General features: G+C 46.2%; 3 protein-coding genes across 4 annotated transcripts in view; 2 read left to right on the forward strand and 1 right to left on the reverse strand.

The window, feature by feature from the left end:
• Positions 1-18,385, reverse strand: part of LOC135830907 (uncharacterized) — a 121,714-nt gene that overhangs the window by 83,371 nt on the left and 19,958 nt on the right. The window lies entirely within an intron of this gene.
• On the forward strand, positions 2,570-3,966 carry LOC135830909 (uncharacterized). The gene is made up of 2 exons (XM_065343130.1): positions 2,570-3,124; positions 3,346-3,966. The coding sequence occupies exons 1-2, from the start codon at positions 2,570-2,572 to the stop codon at positions 3,964-3,966; spliced, it is 1,176 nt and encodes a 391-aa protein (XP_065199202.1).
• On the forward strand, positions 4,028-6,465 carry LOC135806733 (uncharacterized). The gene is made up of 4 exons (XM_065320959.1): positions 4,028-4,380; positions 4,576-5,223; positions 5,302-5,526; positions 5,677-6,465. The coding sequence occupies exons 1-4, from the start codon at positions 4,306-4,308 to the stop codon at positions 6,463-6,465; spliced, it is 1,737 nt and encodes a 578-aa protein (XP_065177031.1). The 5' UTR covers positions 4,028-4,305.

Here is an 18,385-nt window from a genome sequence, read left to right on the forward strand (position 1 = left end):
ACATTCGAGCCCGCCAAGTCATACCTACTCCACGTCAGCCACCACCGTCGGCCCTGGGACTGCCCTCCGGTCACATTCCAAGGTGAAATCGTTCCTGAAACCCAGTGCCTGAAGCTACTTGGGATAACCTTCGACAGTCAACTGACATTCTGCCAGCAGATTCGACAGTCAGCCCTGCGCGCCACACAGCGACTGGGCTTCCTGAAGAAGGCCTCAGCAGTGCTTGACCCTGGCTGCCGTCTCACGGTCTACAACGGCTTTGTTCGCCCAGTCTTAGAGCATGGCATGCTAGTCTGGATGGGTGCTTCTCAGACGGTGCTGGCCCAACTCGATGCTGTACAGCGGAGAGCCCTGCATCTGATCGGCGAAGGCGCATATCTGCCAAGCCTCGAACTCCGGCGCAAAGTGGCTGCTCTCTGCTATCTCTACAAAATCCACTACCTGACAGGCCCACAGATGCTAACCCGAATGCTGCCCCCTTCCCAAGCAGTACCAGAAGTAGGAAGTAACGAGCGGGTTCTGGGACAGGGGGCGCCCGGGTCCCAAAAAATGGGGTATTATTGAAAAATGGGGTACTAATAGTACCCCATTTTTGCGGTGAAAATTATTTTTGGCCCGGTTTTTTTGCGGATAAAAATATGTGCCAGGGGGTGCCCCTACCTCAAAAAAAAAGGGGGTATTATTGAAAATATGTATTGGGGTGTTATGCTCTACCCTAAACAATAAGGTAATATGGTGTCATGATTTGGAATTCTACATGTATCATTAATTTTGATTTTTAGGGTGTGGGTAATATGTCCTACCCTACATCATAATATTGCATTCCGATGTCTAAAATATTACTATTTCAAATGTCAATGTTATCTCACTTTTTCCAATTTTATATTAATCAGAACTCATAGTTTTGCAGTATTTTGACTTGTAATTTCAATTTTTCGGATCATTTTCCGGTCTTCATCACGTTGTACATCGATCTTCGCCCGTCGTCCCAGCAGCGGAGCAGTCTGCCCGTATCCCGCCATGATGATGATCCATAATCCTCTACCCCATCAACAACGATCTTCGGTAGACGCTGGTGTTTCTCACCGCTCACGAGAACGCGCGTCGACACCCTGCACACATACTCCGCAATCTCCATGGGAGTCAAGTCCACCCGATCCGGGTGAAGAAGCATGGGTCTTAGCTCGTAGGCTGTGCCCAGATCGGTGAGTAACCGAACGGTTAATTCATCTTTATTACTACAAGAAAATAAATAGAACTTCTCTACATATGGTTCGGAGGTTGACCAGGCCGACATCTTTGATCTGATAGAGAGAGAAATTCTGGAGACGGTACTCGATCATCCAATGGACTCAAAAATGAATTGTGAACCAAAAATGAAATTATATCAGGTTTTATAGGTCCCGCCAAGTCCCGTCCCGCCGGGTCCCGCCTCCGGGAAGGTGACGACCTTGGAGAACACGGTGAACACGGTGCGCGCCAAAAACCAAAACGTTGCTCGCGACATGCCGTGTCTTTTTTTGTTCGGGTTTGGAATCTTTCCATTGACATAAATCAATTAGTTTTCCATCTATGTCCGTAATCGAAAGGTCCATGAGGTGTAGAATTTTTCTAGCTTTCCTCTCGTATAATTCTTTTCGACATACAACAATTCTTTCTCGAACTTTTAGCTGCTGGAATACCGGATTCATCTTGACCTCAGATGCACAGATCAGGCATCCATGCATTGACGTCACAGTACATCATTGCAGCACTGATTTCACTGTGAAGTGTGGAACATGGGTCAATGCGCGATAAAAGGATGAACGTGATTTCAGCGGGAAGTGCGCTAATTGGTCACATGTTTTCAGCGGGAAGTGCGGTAAGTGGTTAATTGTTTCCAGCGGGAGATGAGTGGATTGGTTAATTGAAAAACAACCAGTTATTCCGAATTCAACTATTACGAAAACCCTATAAAAATAGGTCCTCGGTACCTTGTCAAGCCATTGTGTGGTTGTCCGCCACCACCCCTGCTCAGGATGGAACCCCTTCGGAAGAAACCTCGTCAGTCTTTTGATGTAGTGAGATCATCTGATCTGTTGCAATTCTTTAGTTATTGTCCTGATCAAGAGTTTGCAGATGTACTAAAGTTTTTCTCTCATGTTCTACCGTCGCTGGAGCTGCTTCTTGAAGAGAATATTGAGCAATGGGGTCAGTACAAGTGTTCTTTGGTAGTTCAGGTGGTGATGCAGAAGCTGAATCCTGCTACAGGACAAATGGTTTCCAACACATTCTTCTTCCGATCGAGTACAACGCTGGTGCTCAACACCATGGAGCTGAGGGACCTTCTCAGTACAATGATTGCTCAGATCAACGCTCGTCTTGATGATTTCGTTCGTCATGGATCAGGTTGGGTAGTTGAACGGATTTCCTGTTTACACATCGAAATGTCACGCTATTGTGTACTTGGAGGAAGTTCGTACATCCCCTTGCCACCGGAGTTGAAGTCGAAGAAGGCCATTGTTAACGTGCAGAACACTGACAACAAGTGTTTACTGTAAGTATAGCAGTGGGGTTTCAGTGTTGTGTTATGGTGTATGGATTGAACTGTATGCCGCCTGTCCATGTCTTATGTCATCCGTACTTTAGATGGTCAATACTGGCTGCTAAATTTTCGGCAGACAAGTCTCGTCCATGTCGTCAATCGTCGTACGCAGAACATGCGGATACTGTGGATGTGAGCGGCATCGAGTTTCCAGCAAAACTGGAAGACATACCAGTCATCGAAAGACTGAACGACGGTCTTTACATCAACGTCTTCGGATATGAAGAGAAAGTCATATATCCGTTAAGAATTTCTCAGCAACCGCAGTCCGCCATCAATGTATTGCTCATCCAAGACGAACGCAATGACGTGGAGGTGCAGCACTGGGTGTGGATAAAGTCATTCAGTCGTCTTGTTGCTACTGGAGCACGTCGAGCACATTTCGTCTGCTTCAGATGTCTCTCAACACACGTCACGGAGAAGGCATTGAATAATCATATGATGTACTGCAGTGAACATCCTGAAGCTACGGTGGAGATGCCAAAGGCTGGCGATAGAGTGATGTTCAGGAATGTGAACAAGCAGCTTCAAGCCCCATTTGTAAGTAGAACACACTGTGGTCTGTTTTTTTTTTTTTTTCTTTCTTTACTGCACATGTTTCTTGACTCTGAGTGTTCACCTTTCTGCTGTTTTACTCGGTGTTGTCTCTGCAGCTATTCCTAATTCTCTATCTGTCTTTTCTGCTGTTTTACTCGGTGTTGTCCCTGCTGCTATTCCTACTTCTCTCTCTCGCTCTCTCTCTCTCTCTCTCTCAAATGCAGGTGATCTATGCCGATTGTGAGGCTTTCATAGAACCTCTGTCCGCTGACAATAAAATCGGTCATTCGACATTCCAAAAGAACAAGCATGTAGCCTGTTCCTGTTCGTACATTGTAGTACGATCTGATGGCGTCGTCACGAACCGTTTCTTCTACCGTGGAGAAGATTCTATGTTCTGTTTTCTGCTGTCACTTGAGCAAGAGGAGGAGACTATCCGTGATGAGCTTCTAGCATGTAATGCTGGTCAAATGATCATTTCAGAAAGTCAGCAACGTGAATTTGAAACGGTAGTCTCCTGTTGGATCTGTGGTGAAGCGTTGGGTAGCGATCGTGTACGTGACCACTGTCACATCACCGGTGCTTATCGTGGTGCAGCACACAACCATTGTAACCTGAACATGCGGATTGAGCCGTTCAAGATCAAGATTCCTGTGATCTTTCATAACTTGAAGGGATACGATTCTCATCACATCATATCTGCCATTGGGAGAACGTCCATTGATGAGATTACGTATGTGAACGAGAAAGGACAAGAACGGGTACGTTACATATGCGTGGTGTGTGTGTGTGTGTGTGTGTGTGTGTGTGCGTGTGTGTGTGCGTGGATCATGATGTTTTTCTAAGAAGGAAGATCATTACTATGTTGGTACTCATATTCACGTTTATATGATTGATATTCATCTTTACAGCTGCACCTTAAAACTGTGTCTCCTCTTTTTCTTTCTTCTTCTCAGACCAAGCGTCTCGGTGCTATCAACGTGATTCCCATCAACAGTGAAAAATATGTCACATTCGGATGGAGACAGTTCCAGTTCATCGACAGCCTGGCATTCTTGAACACCTCCCTAGACCGGTTGGTTTCGGCTACACCACCAGATGCATTCGCCCTTCTATCCGCACGATTTCCAGACGAGGATGAACGCAAACTGTTGACACGAAAGGGTGTCTACCCGTATGAATATATGGAGTCGTACGACCAATTCGAAGAAACGCGTCTACCACCCAAGGATGCATTCCACTCAACGCTAACGAACACGGTGAGTAGTGTGACAGATATAGTAGATCTTTCTCTCTTTCTTTTTTCACCATCTTACTTCGAAGTACTAAAATAAGCCAAAATGTGTTTGAACGCTTCCTGCAGCTTCATACTAAATAATTGATTGTGTGGGCGAACTACTAAAATAAGTTCGTTGATTTGTTTTTCTTTTTGGTGTACATTTTCTATTCCCTAGGGTATCAGTGATGAAGATTATGCCTATGCGCAAACAGTATGGACTGCGTTTGACTGTGAAGATCTAGGAGACTATCACGACCTCTACCTGGAGACTGATGTGCTGCTGTTGGCTGACGTTTTCGAAAACTTCAGAAGAACTGCTCACGCAACCTATGGATTGGATCCCGCTAATTACCTCACCTTACCGGGATTTGCCTGGGATTCGCTGCTGAAAATGACGAAGGTGTCCCTTCATCTCATTTCCGACATTGACATGTTCAACTTCATTGAGCATGGCAAAAGAGGTGGCATAAGCATGGTGTCCGCTAGACACGCCACCGCCAACAACAGATATCTATCGGAATACAATCCAGACGAGCCGTCAAGCTTCATCCAATATTTAGATGCGAACAATCTATATGGATGGGCCATGTCTCAACCCTTGCCCGTGTCGGACTTCTGCTTTGAAGCAGTGACGGATGATCTTCTGGAGTCGGTACTCGATCATCCAATGGACTCTTCGACGGGATACATGGTGGAGTGCGATTTAAGGATTCCAGATGGTGTGCATGACATGATGAATGATTATCCGTTGGCTCCTGAGCAGATGAAGGTGACACGAGATATGCTTTCTCCATATCAGACCCACATGGCAGAGAAACTAATGGTAAGTCATGGTCTATCTGGTGGATATGCTTGTATTAATCTTCTAAGGTTTGTGTATATCTATACTGTACTCTTGTAGGTGAGCGGTTTGGAAGCGAAGAAACTGGTGCCAAATCTACTACCGAAAGAGCACTATGTTCTGCACTACAGAAACTTGCAGCAGTATGTGTCCTTGGGTGTGGAGATTACAGATGTGCATCGTGTGCTCTCCTTCACACAACACCCATGGATGAAGCCATACATCGACACTAATACTGACCTGAGAAAGCTATCAACTTCTGATTTCGAGAAAGACTTCTATAAGGTGGGTACTCCACTTCATGTGTGTGTGTGTGTGTGTGTATTTAGCGATAGTGTGGGATCTAGTATGTACTGGAAGTGTGAATGACCTGAAGATAACAGTTTTCTTATTGTTGTTTTTCTTGTCTTTTCTTTGTATGCCTGTTTATCATAGTTGATGAACAATGCTGTATATGGCAAGACCATGGAAAACGTTCGAAACAGAGTAAACATCAAGCTCATTCGTGAACAGGATGAAAAACCACGTCTCCAGAAAAGCATCAACAAACCTTCGTACATCCGCAGTGTAGCCTTTGAGAACGATCTGATAGCAATCGAGTTTGCCAGGACAAAGGTGACTCTCAATAAACCCATTTATGTGGGTACAGCCATCCTCGATCTGTCGAAGCACTTGATGTATTCCTTTTACTATGAAGTTCTCCTACCCCGCTATGGACAAAATGTACGTTTGCTCTACACTGATACTGATAGTCTGATCGTACATATTCAAACCCATGATCTGTACACCGATATGTCAAACAACATAACAGCCTATGACACATCCAACTATTCACCATCCCACCACCTGTACAGCACGGTCAACAAGAAGGTGGTAGGGAAGTTCAAGGACGAACTAGGTGGCAAACCCATCAAGGAGTTCATTGGTTTGCGGAGCAAGATGTACGCATACCGCTGTGAAGACAACGACGACAATGGCAAGCGTGCCAAAGGTGTGCAGAGAAGCGTGTTGAAAAACACCATAACCGTCGATGATTATCGAACATGTCTCGTCGAGGAGTCTCAGCTGAAGAGAACAATGAATGTTCTTCGAAGTCGACGACATTGCATTCACGGAGAGGAGCTACGCAAGATTGCCCTCAGTGGATTCGACAGTAAGCGTTACATTCTGGAGGATGGTATCAACACCCTGGCATTCGGACACAGGGATATTCCAAAGCACTGAGGGATTTCCACACATACTAGAGCATATGTCATATCTTCTCATGAAATACATTGTAAATACTATGCGATTCATAATATTCACGTTAATCCAAAGCATGAGCTACATTGTACATATGAAATGCTAATACTTTTTGAGATCATTCACATCCTTCTTTGTTAACCAGGTATGGAATTTTTCGTCTTGATAACCCCTCCATTTGACGAGCCGACTGTTCTTGTTGTATTTCAACACCTTATCGAATCTCAATCCTGTGTGTCTGGCATGTTGTAGCTCAGCTCCATAGAACTGTCCTTGAATGACTTCTCCCATCAGGTCTTGAACACGATAGGTGTGGGGTACAGTGGGTAGGACATCTTTTACCACGAACACTTCCTCTGTCCAGTTGGGCGTGTACCCTTTCTCGAAATGACGTTTAGCTACAGCCAAACGCACATCATCACCCACTTTGAATTTTGCTGGTGATTGCTTCGAGTGTACGTCTGCATCTTTTGGTTTTCCATCAAGAGAAGCTTTCGTGGGACTCATGCCGATACTGCGATGTTTCGAGCTGTTGTACTTGACCATAAGCTGAGGAAGGACGTCAAGATACTGTGTCGTAGCTTTCTCCGTGAAATGGCGCCACATTCTGCCTTTCAGTGTTCTATTGAAGCGTTCCACCACCACGGCTTTTCCTTCGTTGTGGGTGCTGTACATGATGATGTTGTGATCCTTGACCCATTGCTTCATTGTTGCATTGTAGAACTCCTTGCCTTCGTCTACCCATAGTTTTTGTGGTACCCTGTTCGATGTTTTCAGGATCATGTCGAATGCATCCCTGACAGCAGAGCCAGTTTTGGTTTTCAGGGGTACTGCCCAGGCATAGCGACTGTACAGATCGATGACGGTCAGCAGGAATTTGTAGTTCTTGTTGCTTCGGGCAAACCGTTGCATATCCACTAGATCGGCACTCCAGATGTGATCCACAGACCTGCTCTTCACCTTGCGTCTTTTGAAATGCACTCGTCTGGGTTTGTGCAATTCGTTAGCCAGTTGCGTGTGGAATGGTGTGGACTGCGACTTCTTCTTCTGTCTTCCATCATGAAGTGCTTTTTGCACTTTCGTATCCCACAAGGCTCCACCACCTCGCAAGACACCTAAACTGAGAACCAGTTGATCGTTTTCCAGCTTTTCATCCTCATCGAAGACTCTTCGGAAAGTTCGAAGTGCTTCATCCAGACCATATTTGGAAAATAGCTTTCCCATCAATATGGCATACCATCCACATACTGCTGTGCTTCTGTCTTGAACGGCTTGGGTGTTGGTGATGATCTTACAGTCTGCATAGGCTTCTTTAAAGAAATCGCACAGTGCAGGTTCAGTGTAATCTTGCTCCATAGTGTATAGACTGCGTCCGAAACTGTCAAAAACCAGGATCACGTTTTGCTCGCGACACACGGTCAACCAATGATGTCCACCTTCCGGTGCATCGTACACCGGTAGAACGTTGTCGGTGTTGACGATACAAAAGTCTCCATTGTTCAAGGGTGGTAAGAGGTCGTAACTTGTACACCCCACGAACCCTCCAACACCATTCAATCTTCCTTTGATGTCGGCACTGCTGAGAGGGTAGTCCATTCTTGATCATAGCCTGAAAATTTTCGCGCACGTGATCACATTGAACGTCCACTCAGGATATCCTTGATGATACGAGTGATCCTGCTTTTATCCTTCAGAACCTCTTGAATGAATGATGCATCGTCCACCATCACCTTTTGTGCTCTGATCATGAAATGCTCGGGATGGATCAATTTTGCTTCAGTTGTTCTACCATACGTAGAAGTCATATCGTTGAGATCTTGAAACTTGAGCTGCGATCCTGGTACAGCTAGCACTAGGGTGGCTAGTTCATGAATCTTTCGTTCTGATCGAAGGAATCCATCGACATGTTTGTGGATTCCCACCGCACCCGCTATGGTTGCAAACGGGTACCTGGACATGTAGATGCGATTCGTCTCGTTGACCAGAGTAGTGTAGTCGTTCATCGTCTGCGTCTTCAGGGCATCCGCAGCCGCTTCCACCCGACTCCTGAACCTCAGTCGATCTTCATCGTAGAGTTGCAGCAGTTGTGATCGGCTTGTGAAATAGTTGCTCTTCAAAAAGGTTGCCGGTATATTTGTATGTCGGAGGAAACTGTCCAGGATTTGTAGGATCCATCGGTCAAATTCGTGGTCTTGTAATAGATTGAAAGGCACCGATGTTAAAGGTGCCTTTCTCTTCTTCCTGACATCTGCAACGGAATCGCGAACTTGATCGGTAGTGGAATCATAGTTGAGTATGTTGGATGCAATCACATTTCTCACAGACGGGTAACTGATGTGATCGGGATTGTTTTTGAAGTGGGTGTCATATAGACGCTTTACTCGCGGATCAGCTTGCAGTTCCAACAGGGTGGAGGTGCTCAAACTGTGATCTGGCACTTGGGAAAGAACTTTCTTGACGCTTTTCAAGTAGGTATTGTAGTTATTACCTCCTTTTTGCCGCATGAGTGGTGGTATACCGAGAACTTCCCACGAATTTACTCTCTTCTTGAGGATGTGTTGAGGATGTTTCGACATAAACTGCAAGGTTTGCAACCTTTTACGCTTGGGTATCGAGAAGGATCCCTTTCTGGACCCCACCCTCTGTATACTGCTCGGTAGCCCATTTGAGAATTTCACCGTAAGATGCTCCATTCTTATTCATGATTGGAATTTTTTTTCAATGTTTCGGCTAACTTTTCGGCTAACTTTTCGGCTAACTTTTCGGCTAACTTTTCGGCTAACTTTTCGGCTAACTTTTCGGCTAACTTTTCGGCTAACTTTTCGGCTAACTTTTCGGCTAACTTTTCGGCTAAACACGCACATCAACGAGGTTTTTATTCAAAAGTCACCTTTAATGCAGTGTCTTCGCAATACGTGTAGTACTGATTAGAAGAGCAATCAATGGTTAGGATAGGTCTGCGACACACCGCCAATAACTTCTCATACAATCTAAAGATAATGGATGACTTCGTGCACAGACCACCAAACAGAGTATTGAGATAACGCTTGATATTGCTTTTATCAGTGAAGCGAAATAGATACATAAAGTTTGCATTGATCTTCATGTCCTTAATGTTATCAAAGCTCTGAGAGAGAAAGAACACGTTCAACTTATGATGATGACTGTACATGGTGAAGAACTTGTAGAGACACTCTCTTTGGCTGCCGTGCTTCAAACCCATCACTCTGATGTCATCAATGATCACATAGGTGTTAGGCTGGAGATCCATGTCTTCGATACACTCGGGCATGGTGCTGTAATGCTTGAAGGATTTGAGGCTTGGGAGACGATACTGATCGGCCGGCGTGTTGGAGATGACAACTATACGCTCAGGTTGCACACGTTTCAGGAGCTTGATGAGAAAGTAGGATTTACCCATGTTGCTCTGTCCCAGAAACAATACGTTTTGACCCCAGGATTTCAGAGCAGGAATGATTTCCGTGAACCAATCCTTAGACTCGAACTGAAGACCAGGAATGTGCAGCCCGTGTCGAGCAGTGGCCGTGGTCGGAACATCGTCGTTCCTTACGGGAGTAGTCTTTTTCTTCCTCCCGATTTCCTGTCCAAGGAGCGAGATAAAGTCCATGATCAGATGTTGTAGGATGGACCGATGTGAGCGGAACTCATAGAAGACGGTCCTGCACTGTTAATGTTCTGTCGAATTTTTTGAGCAAATGGAGTTTCAGGACGGGTTAGGGATCTACGAGGTGCAGACAGGAACGATGAAGCTTCGTCGAGGGCACGATGTCCTAGTTTTTTGAACAAGGCCCTTCCTTGTTTCTTTATTCCTCGTGCCCTGCGGCCTTTGGAGCGAACTTGACGAGCTGGCTTCTTGGTTTTTCGAGATGCTCGTTGACGAATCTTCTTCGGTGCATGCCGACGACGACGACTTTTAGTGCGCTTCATGGCACCTGCTGAGCTTCCCTTCCTTACTCCTCTGCCGAATATTTTATCCATTACGTTGTCACCCAGTGATGCCATGGTACCCATGGCCAAGGGAGCAGCCAGGTTCGTCAGGAGTGGTATGGCCTTGGCGGCTAATCCTGGTGGAATGGCTAGACCTCCTCGGTGCATGGCAGGGTTGTAAGCTGTTTTCATTTGCGTTTCCACAATGTCTCCGGACTCTCCTCTCCCCAAAAGCATGGGAAGAAGTGTCATTCCTGCCATGGCAGCCAGGGGTCCAAGTCCACCGCGTTGCATTGCATCTTGTTTTGTCGTGGGTTCCGCCATCTGCTTTTCCATCTCATCCGGTCCAGCACCGATTAGGTTTTTCCAGAAGCTCTTTTTCCAGAAGAATCCACCGTGTTGTCGACTCGATGTTTTCAAATCACCACCGTAGACACGATGTCTGGTCTCCAGGTCACCACCTTCCATGATGCCCTTTTACTACTAGGTCGGAATTAATTCATACAACTTCGGCTTTGATACCTTCATCTTTGCTCATGGTGTACAAGTACTTGTCCATGCAGAGAAGGTTGACTTTGATCGAGGCACCATTTTCACTAGGTCTCCTCACGGGGGCGTTTGTCACGTCGCTAAATTGATAGTCGATGGACAGATTTCCTCTCGATCTTGGATTGTCTGTGGTCCGATCCAGATTCAAGTTGATAGGCACCATAAAGTAGTGATTGCAGTAATCTGCAGCGGTGATGGGGATTTGCGTTCCATACGTCTTGCCGAAAAAGTCTTGAACCAGATTGTAGCCACGCAGGTAGGAGGATTTGTTGTAATCGTAGAAGTATTGCCCTTCAGTATTACGACTCACATCCCACTGGAACTTGAGCGGGTTGTCAAAGAGCGTCTGGTCGTTGACAGTGACACGAAGTTGACTGAGATTTGCATGAATCATGGCCAGTCTGTTCGAAGAATGCGATGCTTGGCCTCCAGCCAATGCTGGCTGTGTACCATGCGTCAAATCTGTGAAGAACAGGATCATCCTGCGTGGAATGTCCGCATTGTGAAGCAGTTCCAGTGTACCAGCATCATCTGAAATGCTCTTTTGTATGAGACGAGGGCACCACGTGTGGAAATAGAGTTGTTTGGGAAGGCGTACACGATCGGTGAGATTGGGTTCCATGCGATAGGTAGTGTACACAAAGTCCAATTGGAGTAGATCGATCTCAATATCACCGACGCTCAGAGCACTGTTGGCACCACCGCCTTGATCGCTAAGCATGATGTATCTGGAAAGCTCGGATTGTGGCAGATCAAAGCGAAGCTTCACCTGTGTACCCGGGGGTAACCAAGCATCGTCCTGATTGAAAAACGGTAGGAAGGGTCTCAGCTTGTACTGAAACCGTCCAACAGCTGCACGAAGTGCATTTTCCTGAACCGTGTTGGAGAAGCCTTCGTTGGTGACAAGCTCGACGGTGGGTGCACGCCTGAGTGTGAAATCATCGACGAAATCCGGTGCTTGTGCTGCATTAGCGTTTGCAGCGTTTGTTTCGAAGGCATAGCCATGCTTACGCTTCACACCAAGTTGATAGGGCGATAAATCCACACCTCTCAATGCTCTTTGCGGATCCAGTTTCTGTAGACCGTAGAGATCCGAGTCCACGTACTGAAGGCGTTCGCTGCTGCTTTCCATTAGACTGAGGATATGCTGAACCATTTGCATGTCGGCAACTTTACTCGATTGCGTGACCTCTGTTCCGTTGATCTCCACTCGAATGTTCTTGAACCACGAAAAGGCTGGTGACGTGGTGCACACCCATCGCGTGTAGTCTCCAGGCTGGTTATTGAGATTGTTTTTGACACTATAGCGCATTTTCACGATGAAATAGCTCTCCCCCAGAGCAATGAAATTCGGCGACGAGATGTCTAGTTCATTGTTCAGGGATGGTGGTGATCGATCTGCTGTGGAAAAGAGTCGTACTCCGCGTCTACCCTCAAGCAACGAGAGTTTCTTCTCCGTCCTGTCGAGGATGTTCTTCTGAACGATCTTCGTGTTGGTCAGGAGTCCCGTGAAGGACTCCGGAGCTTGTGGTGAGTATATCTCCTGTGCCATTCTTGCGAGTCACATTATAATAGGGGTGAATTTTTTTTAAAGATCCAATATCCAGTGTCTTGCGAAAGTCGTTCATCATCGATATCAATCGTTGATGCTCCTCGTTAGTGAGCTTCCCATCTTCCAGAGTAATGCCCAATTCCAACATGAACGAGTCTTCAGCTCTCTCCATCTGCTGCAGTTGTTCAATACACTTGACAAGCTGACGTTTGGTGTCGAGAACGTGTTTACCAATGCATGCCATGATCACACCGATGATCGTGCTACTGATGGCGATGATTCGAATGCGATGTTCTCCAGATACAACACCACTCCCTTGAAGAATGTTGAGAATGGTTTGAATGAGTATGAGAAAGGACAAGATTGCAGTGTTGTAAATTACGTACTTCTCCCGGCAACGCACCTTTTCGCTCTCCAATTTCTTTCGTTTTGCTATATCCTCCACCATGTCACGCACGTGACGGACACGAACATCTGGAAGATCCATCTAAGTAGTTGTGTTGGTGATCCGAAGATCAAGGTAGACGGGATATCCGGAAGTAATGTGTTCACCGGTGTTGAATTTCAACCAGAACGAAATGCTAGTCACGTTTTCGTGTGGAAGCAGCAGTCGTTTGTCTTCTTTCCCGAACACGTAGTTATTCAAACCGTTGAGGGTTTGAATAAGAAAAGTCTTCAGCACCCTCGAATCAGTATTGTCTTCGTACTCCACAGCAGGTCCAATGAGGTCGGTGTAGAGCAGGACAAGTCTTCTGCCTTTCGTCAGATCCACAGCGAACGGGAACGTGTGAGATCCCTCGATCGTGTATGGCTTGAGAATAGTGCCCACACCCAGCACCAATGCGGGTGAGTCCTTCTTCAACAAGCACCGTTTATTCCTGGGTACCGAGACACTTATACGGCTGGTGTGACGAGAGTAGGAAAACACAATGTCTCCGTGTCCTGCTCGTTTCAGAGTGGCATTGATAATAGACGCCAAATCGTCTACATCGCTGTATGTTCCCGTCTTGATGGAAAGTCTATCCTCTTCTTCTTCTTCTTCTTCTTCTACACCATGTACCACATAGAGTTTGTTCGTTGCCTCGTCTATGTTCTCAAAGTGTACTTCAAACTGAGCCGATTCAACATGCAGGACTTTATCACGCGTATCGAGCTCCTTCACATTTAGAGTAAAGTTCGGTTTGTGCAATCCCCTGCTCACGCCCGACGTGTTGTTCGCCACTGTCAATATCACAGACATTCTGGTGTTGTGATGACACTCACTATAGATAGGTTTTATTTTTCATTTTCATCTCAAGAATGTAGTGTAGCCTGTGTGCTATATATTATGTACAATCAAAGTAGCACTTTCATATATCGTAGTGTGCCATGAGTTCTGTGTGGATGCGCTGGATTGTATGAGAAGATAAACTCTCTGCAAAGTGCAAATGACAGAACAACTTTGATGAAGTGCCGTTGAAGAATTGAGTACCACCAATGCTATAATTGCAATCTTCGATTCCATTGGTTCTGGAAAATGGGACAGTGTCTAAGTTGGAATGTATCAAAATGGAGTTTACGTATAGAGTGAATAGGCCTTCTGAATTCCGAGCGTAACTTATGACACACTTTGTACCCAAGAGATCCGTCATGCTCGACACAGGTTTATCCAAAGCCGCCGATAATTGGCTGACTACAGACGAAACGGGTATGTTGAATGATGAATGGCCGGGACGCGTGAAGTAGTTGCCACTTATGTGGGTGGCAGTGAACAACACGTACAAACTATCCAAGCTGAAATTTCCGACAGTATCGATATCGAATGCCTTCAATGACATGTTTCTAGGGTCAGGTGCGTCCACTTGAATTACTTGGAACATTGCAAAAGACATGTTGTCGTGAAACAGATTGACGAATCGTTCTCTAATGGAAACTTGGCTGGGTTGTGTAATGTTGAGGTAGAAGTGATCGTCTCGGAACATGTCGATGCTGTTCACGTTGATTCTCTTGTCCTTCATGTCAACGAGATTTATCCCTCTGTATCTGTTTCTGCTCACCCTGGTGACGGATTCAAATCTGCTAGGATGAGAGTATATGTAGAGGTAGGCGTTTCTCCGAATGAGAGGTAGTAGATGAAACGGATCGGATAGGTTCTGATTTGATTGCGGACCCATGGGACCTCTGGTTCCTTGAGGACCTATGGGGCCGATGATTCCTTGGAGACCCACGGGACCTCTGTTTCCTGGAGGACCGGTTGGACCGATGGTTCCTTGGGGACCCATGGGACCTGTGGTTCCTTGATCACCTTGCACACCACGTTCACCTTGTGGGCCGTCTTGTCCATCTTCTCCTCTAGGTCCAATCTCACCTTCAGGCCCGACCAATCCACGTTCTCCACGTGGTCCAACTTCACCTCTGGGACCTTCTGGACCAGGTATTCCTTGATCACCTTTTTGACCGCGTTCACCACCTTGCCCATCAGCTCCTCTAGGTCCAGTCTCGCCTTCAGGACCGATCAATCCACGTTCTCCACGTGGACCAGCTTCACCTCTTGATCCATGAAGCCGACCAAACGCCATCCATTTCAAGCTGAATTTCTTGTACACGATGAGCGTGGTTGCATCGAGATAGAAGTCACCATTTCTCCCTACAGAGTTCAGTGGCATGCCACCTCCGCTAAGCCATCCCAATCCCCGATCACCACGAGGTCCTTTCATCTTGCGCACAGTGTCCATACCAGTTTGCAATCTCGATGATGCTTGTTGGATTTCGTTCCTCACCCATCCAGCAGGGACAGCACATGACGAAGAGTTACTATAGTCAAACGTTACATTACAGATGGAGTGCTGATTCATGTCGAGGTTAGCATCCATGGTCACGGATCCATCTGTTTTCACGTGCAGCTCATCAGCTGCTATGGCTTGATCTGTGTAGCGCGTAGATCTGTTTTCCACATCTTCCACTTTGCTCTCATCGGCTTTCTCCTCCTTCAGTTTCTCCACATCATGAACCAAGGTGTTTTCGGTGTCATCGTTCCCCACAACTGATTGTATTTCGGTAATATCATTCTGCATGCTTTGCATGTGCTTGAGGGAAGTCTCCTCCCCATCACTCCTATGGAAATGCGTAGCCCAGTACGCCATCTTCACACACACACACACACACACACACACACACACACACTGTTCTAATTATGATAGGAAATATTTTCTTTCTCAAATAAATCATTATGATACTCATGTGTGCTAGTGGTAATCTAATGAAGCGATGATATGTTAGCAAGAGAGAGAGAGAGAGAGCAAGAGAGCATGAAAAAAAAAAGGGTTAGGATATAAAGTCTTTCTGATCAATCAATGTGGTAAGATAGACTAAGCATTTAGCAGATTCAAGTCCAGTGAATTGTCCGGTAGGGTGTCAGGGAGAGACGCTGCCGCCGCCACCGTTGTGTCAAACGCAATGTCAGCAGTCACGTTGTCAGCAGTGCTCCACTTCTTGAGGAATGCAATCACCAGTCGAGTCAATTCAGTCTCGGGAAGGTCTTGCACGGTGTCGTGATCCCTTTCACAAAGCCGTGAGTCTACAAACATCAGGGGGATTGCCGAAAGCCATGCCTTGAATTCGCACTTCTCCCTGTTGAAAGATATAGTGGAAGGATGCAGATAGAGCTGACACTCTTCGTTCATCGGGAAGTTGGGTATACCCTTGGTTGGCTTGAGATACAAAGCAGTCACACTCTTCCCTTGGTACATTGCAGGGAAGATGTTACTCCGTATCCTGTTGATATGCGGAGATCTCACGGCACGTCTCAAAGGTGTTGAGGTCTTCAGGAAGAATTGAATGAGATCGTCTTGTGAAGCCTGGACGTACAGCTTAAGTTGACCAAAGCGTCCTTCACATACCGTGCCATTGACAAGCATGCCCGGTAAATCACCGCGCGTATAGTAGAAATCGGTGCCAGGAGCAACATGATAGTCGTGGGCGGTCTTGCTGTACATTGCTTGAACACACTCTGCTGCCCCATCCGTAATAATGGTGGCGACACCTGGCAGTATGGTAGGACGAGGAGATGGCATCTTGATCTTAGGCAGAGGCTCCAGATTCGGATTACGGCTAGCACGTCGCTTGTAGAGACCGGGTTTCTTTATCGTCTTGATAGCGAACGGGTCAATACCCAAACAGTCCACAACATCTTCACCAGCAACAACAGCATCAGTGGCCATCATGATATCAGTCACGAGAGATCCAGAGAGATCCAGAGGGAGAGAGAGAGAGAGAGAGAAGGCTTGAGCAACGAAACAACAAAGGCAGTTGTGAGTGAATGGAGGACTGTGCTTGCACATATATACCCTTTTGACCGCCGCCGAGTTTGAAATAACATCCTATGGGAGGTGACGACCTTGGAGAACACGGTGAAATTGTTCAAGAATCAACCAATCAGAGGACACGGTGAGCAGATGATAAGATTTAACCAATCACAGCACGACTTGCACTTGACCTGTCGGAACATGTCTCGGTCATGACTGAACGTGTCTCGACCATGTCTCAGAACAGGTTCCCGAGAGTGTAAATCTCCAACGCATTGCTAACGTTGATGACGTACTGCAGTCTTGGTAAATTGATAGAGTATGTTGGCAAGATCAGGTGGTAGAGAGGTCACGTGATCTACTAAATAATCCAGACTGTAGTCATGCCAACAATAGGCATCTATTAGAAGATGCATCATGGACAGGTCTGCAGGTGACATCAAGGACAAATTAACTTTCAGAGTGTTCAGCTGTCTAGCGGACAGAGGACCCTTGATGTGTTCCATGAGATGTAGAAGAAACATCAGTGGAAAACATGATGGAAGAGGTTGTGTAATGCGGCTGCTTCTCAACCATGATACATTACTGCGCGGTAAAGAAGAACGCAGTGTGCGCACTGCATCATGATCCTCATGAAGTATACACGATAATGCTATTGCATAGTTCATGCTTTTATAGCTACTGGACTTCTTCATTGCTTGCAGTGCCTCTTGAACAGGGTGAAACTGTGCATGCGGTAAAATGAACTCGATCTTGTTGAGAAAATGAACAAGATGACGATTCACACCTTGAATGCGATCGGAATCCGTGTAGGTCTTTATGCTAGTACAACGCTCTCTCCACTTTACCTCGGGCATGTAAATGTCCGCCATTACCAATCCACACTGAGAACAAACTCTATGACCAGCATGCTCAACTTGTTCTTCACGATGATAACACACTTCTTCACTTTCCTCTATCTCCTTCTTCTTCTTCTTCTTCTTCTTTTCCTCCAGCGCACATTGCTTCTTTGAACGTACATAAGCATACAGGATCTCAAATTCAGAATCCATTTTCACTGCACCACAACAACTTGAAACTGACTGGATCATCATTCAAGAACACACCTTTTATACTTACATAATCATGACACCATATTACCTTATTGTTTAGGGTAGAGCATAACACCCCAATACATATTTTCAATAATACCCCCTTTTTTTTGAGGTAGGGGCACCCCCTGGCACATATTTTTATCCGCAAAAAAACCGGGCCAAAAATAATTTTCACCGCAAAAATGGGGTACTATTAGTACCCCATTTTTCAATAATACCCCATTTTTTGGGACCCGGGCGCCCCCTGTCCCAGAACCCGCTCGTTACTTCCTACTACCAGACCACGGCCAACATCCTGCCAACACCAGGCAGCAGGCGCGGATGGCGGCCGGCCACCGCTACCAGCTGCAGTCTGATATCCCAGCCAATTCTCGCAACAACGTCCGCCGGTCGTTCCCTGAAGGAGTGCTGGACACCTGGAACCAGTTGCCTCGCCAACACCTCCTGGATCAGCCCGACCAGAAGAGGTTGCAGTC

This window comes from Sycon ciliatum, chromosome 1 (assembly GCF_964019385.1).
Source record: "Sycon ciliatum chromosome 1, ocSycCili1.1, whole genome shotgun sequence".
In the NCBI taxonomy this organism is placed as follows: domain Eukaryota; kingdom Metazoa; phylum Porifera; class Calcarea; order Leucosolenida; family Sycettidae; genus Sycon; species Sycon ciliatum.

Coding starts and splice junctions, on each gene's coding strand:
- LOC135806733 (XM_065320959.1), top strand. CDS start 4,306: ATGGAGTCGTACGACCAATTCGAAGAAACGCGTCTACCACCCAAGGAT. Junction 4,381..4,575: donor ACTCAACGCTAACGAACACG/GTGAGTAGTGTG, acceptor TCTATTCCCTAG/GGTATCAGTGATGAAGATTA. Junction 5,224..5,301: donor ACATGGCAGAGAAACTAATG/GTAAGTCATGGT, acceptor GTACTCTTGTAG/GTGAGCGGTTTGGAAGCGAA.
- LOC135830909 (XM_065343130.1), top strand. CDS start 2,570: ATGGTGTATGGATTGAACTGTATGCCGCCTGTCCATGTCTTATGTCAT. Junction 3,125..3,345: donor AGCAGCTTCAAGCCCCATTT/GTAAGTAGAACA, acceptor TCTCAAATGCAG/GTGATCTATGCCGATTGTGA.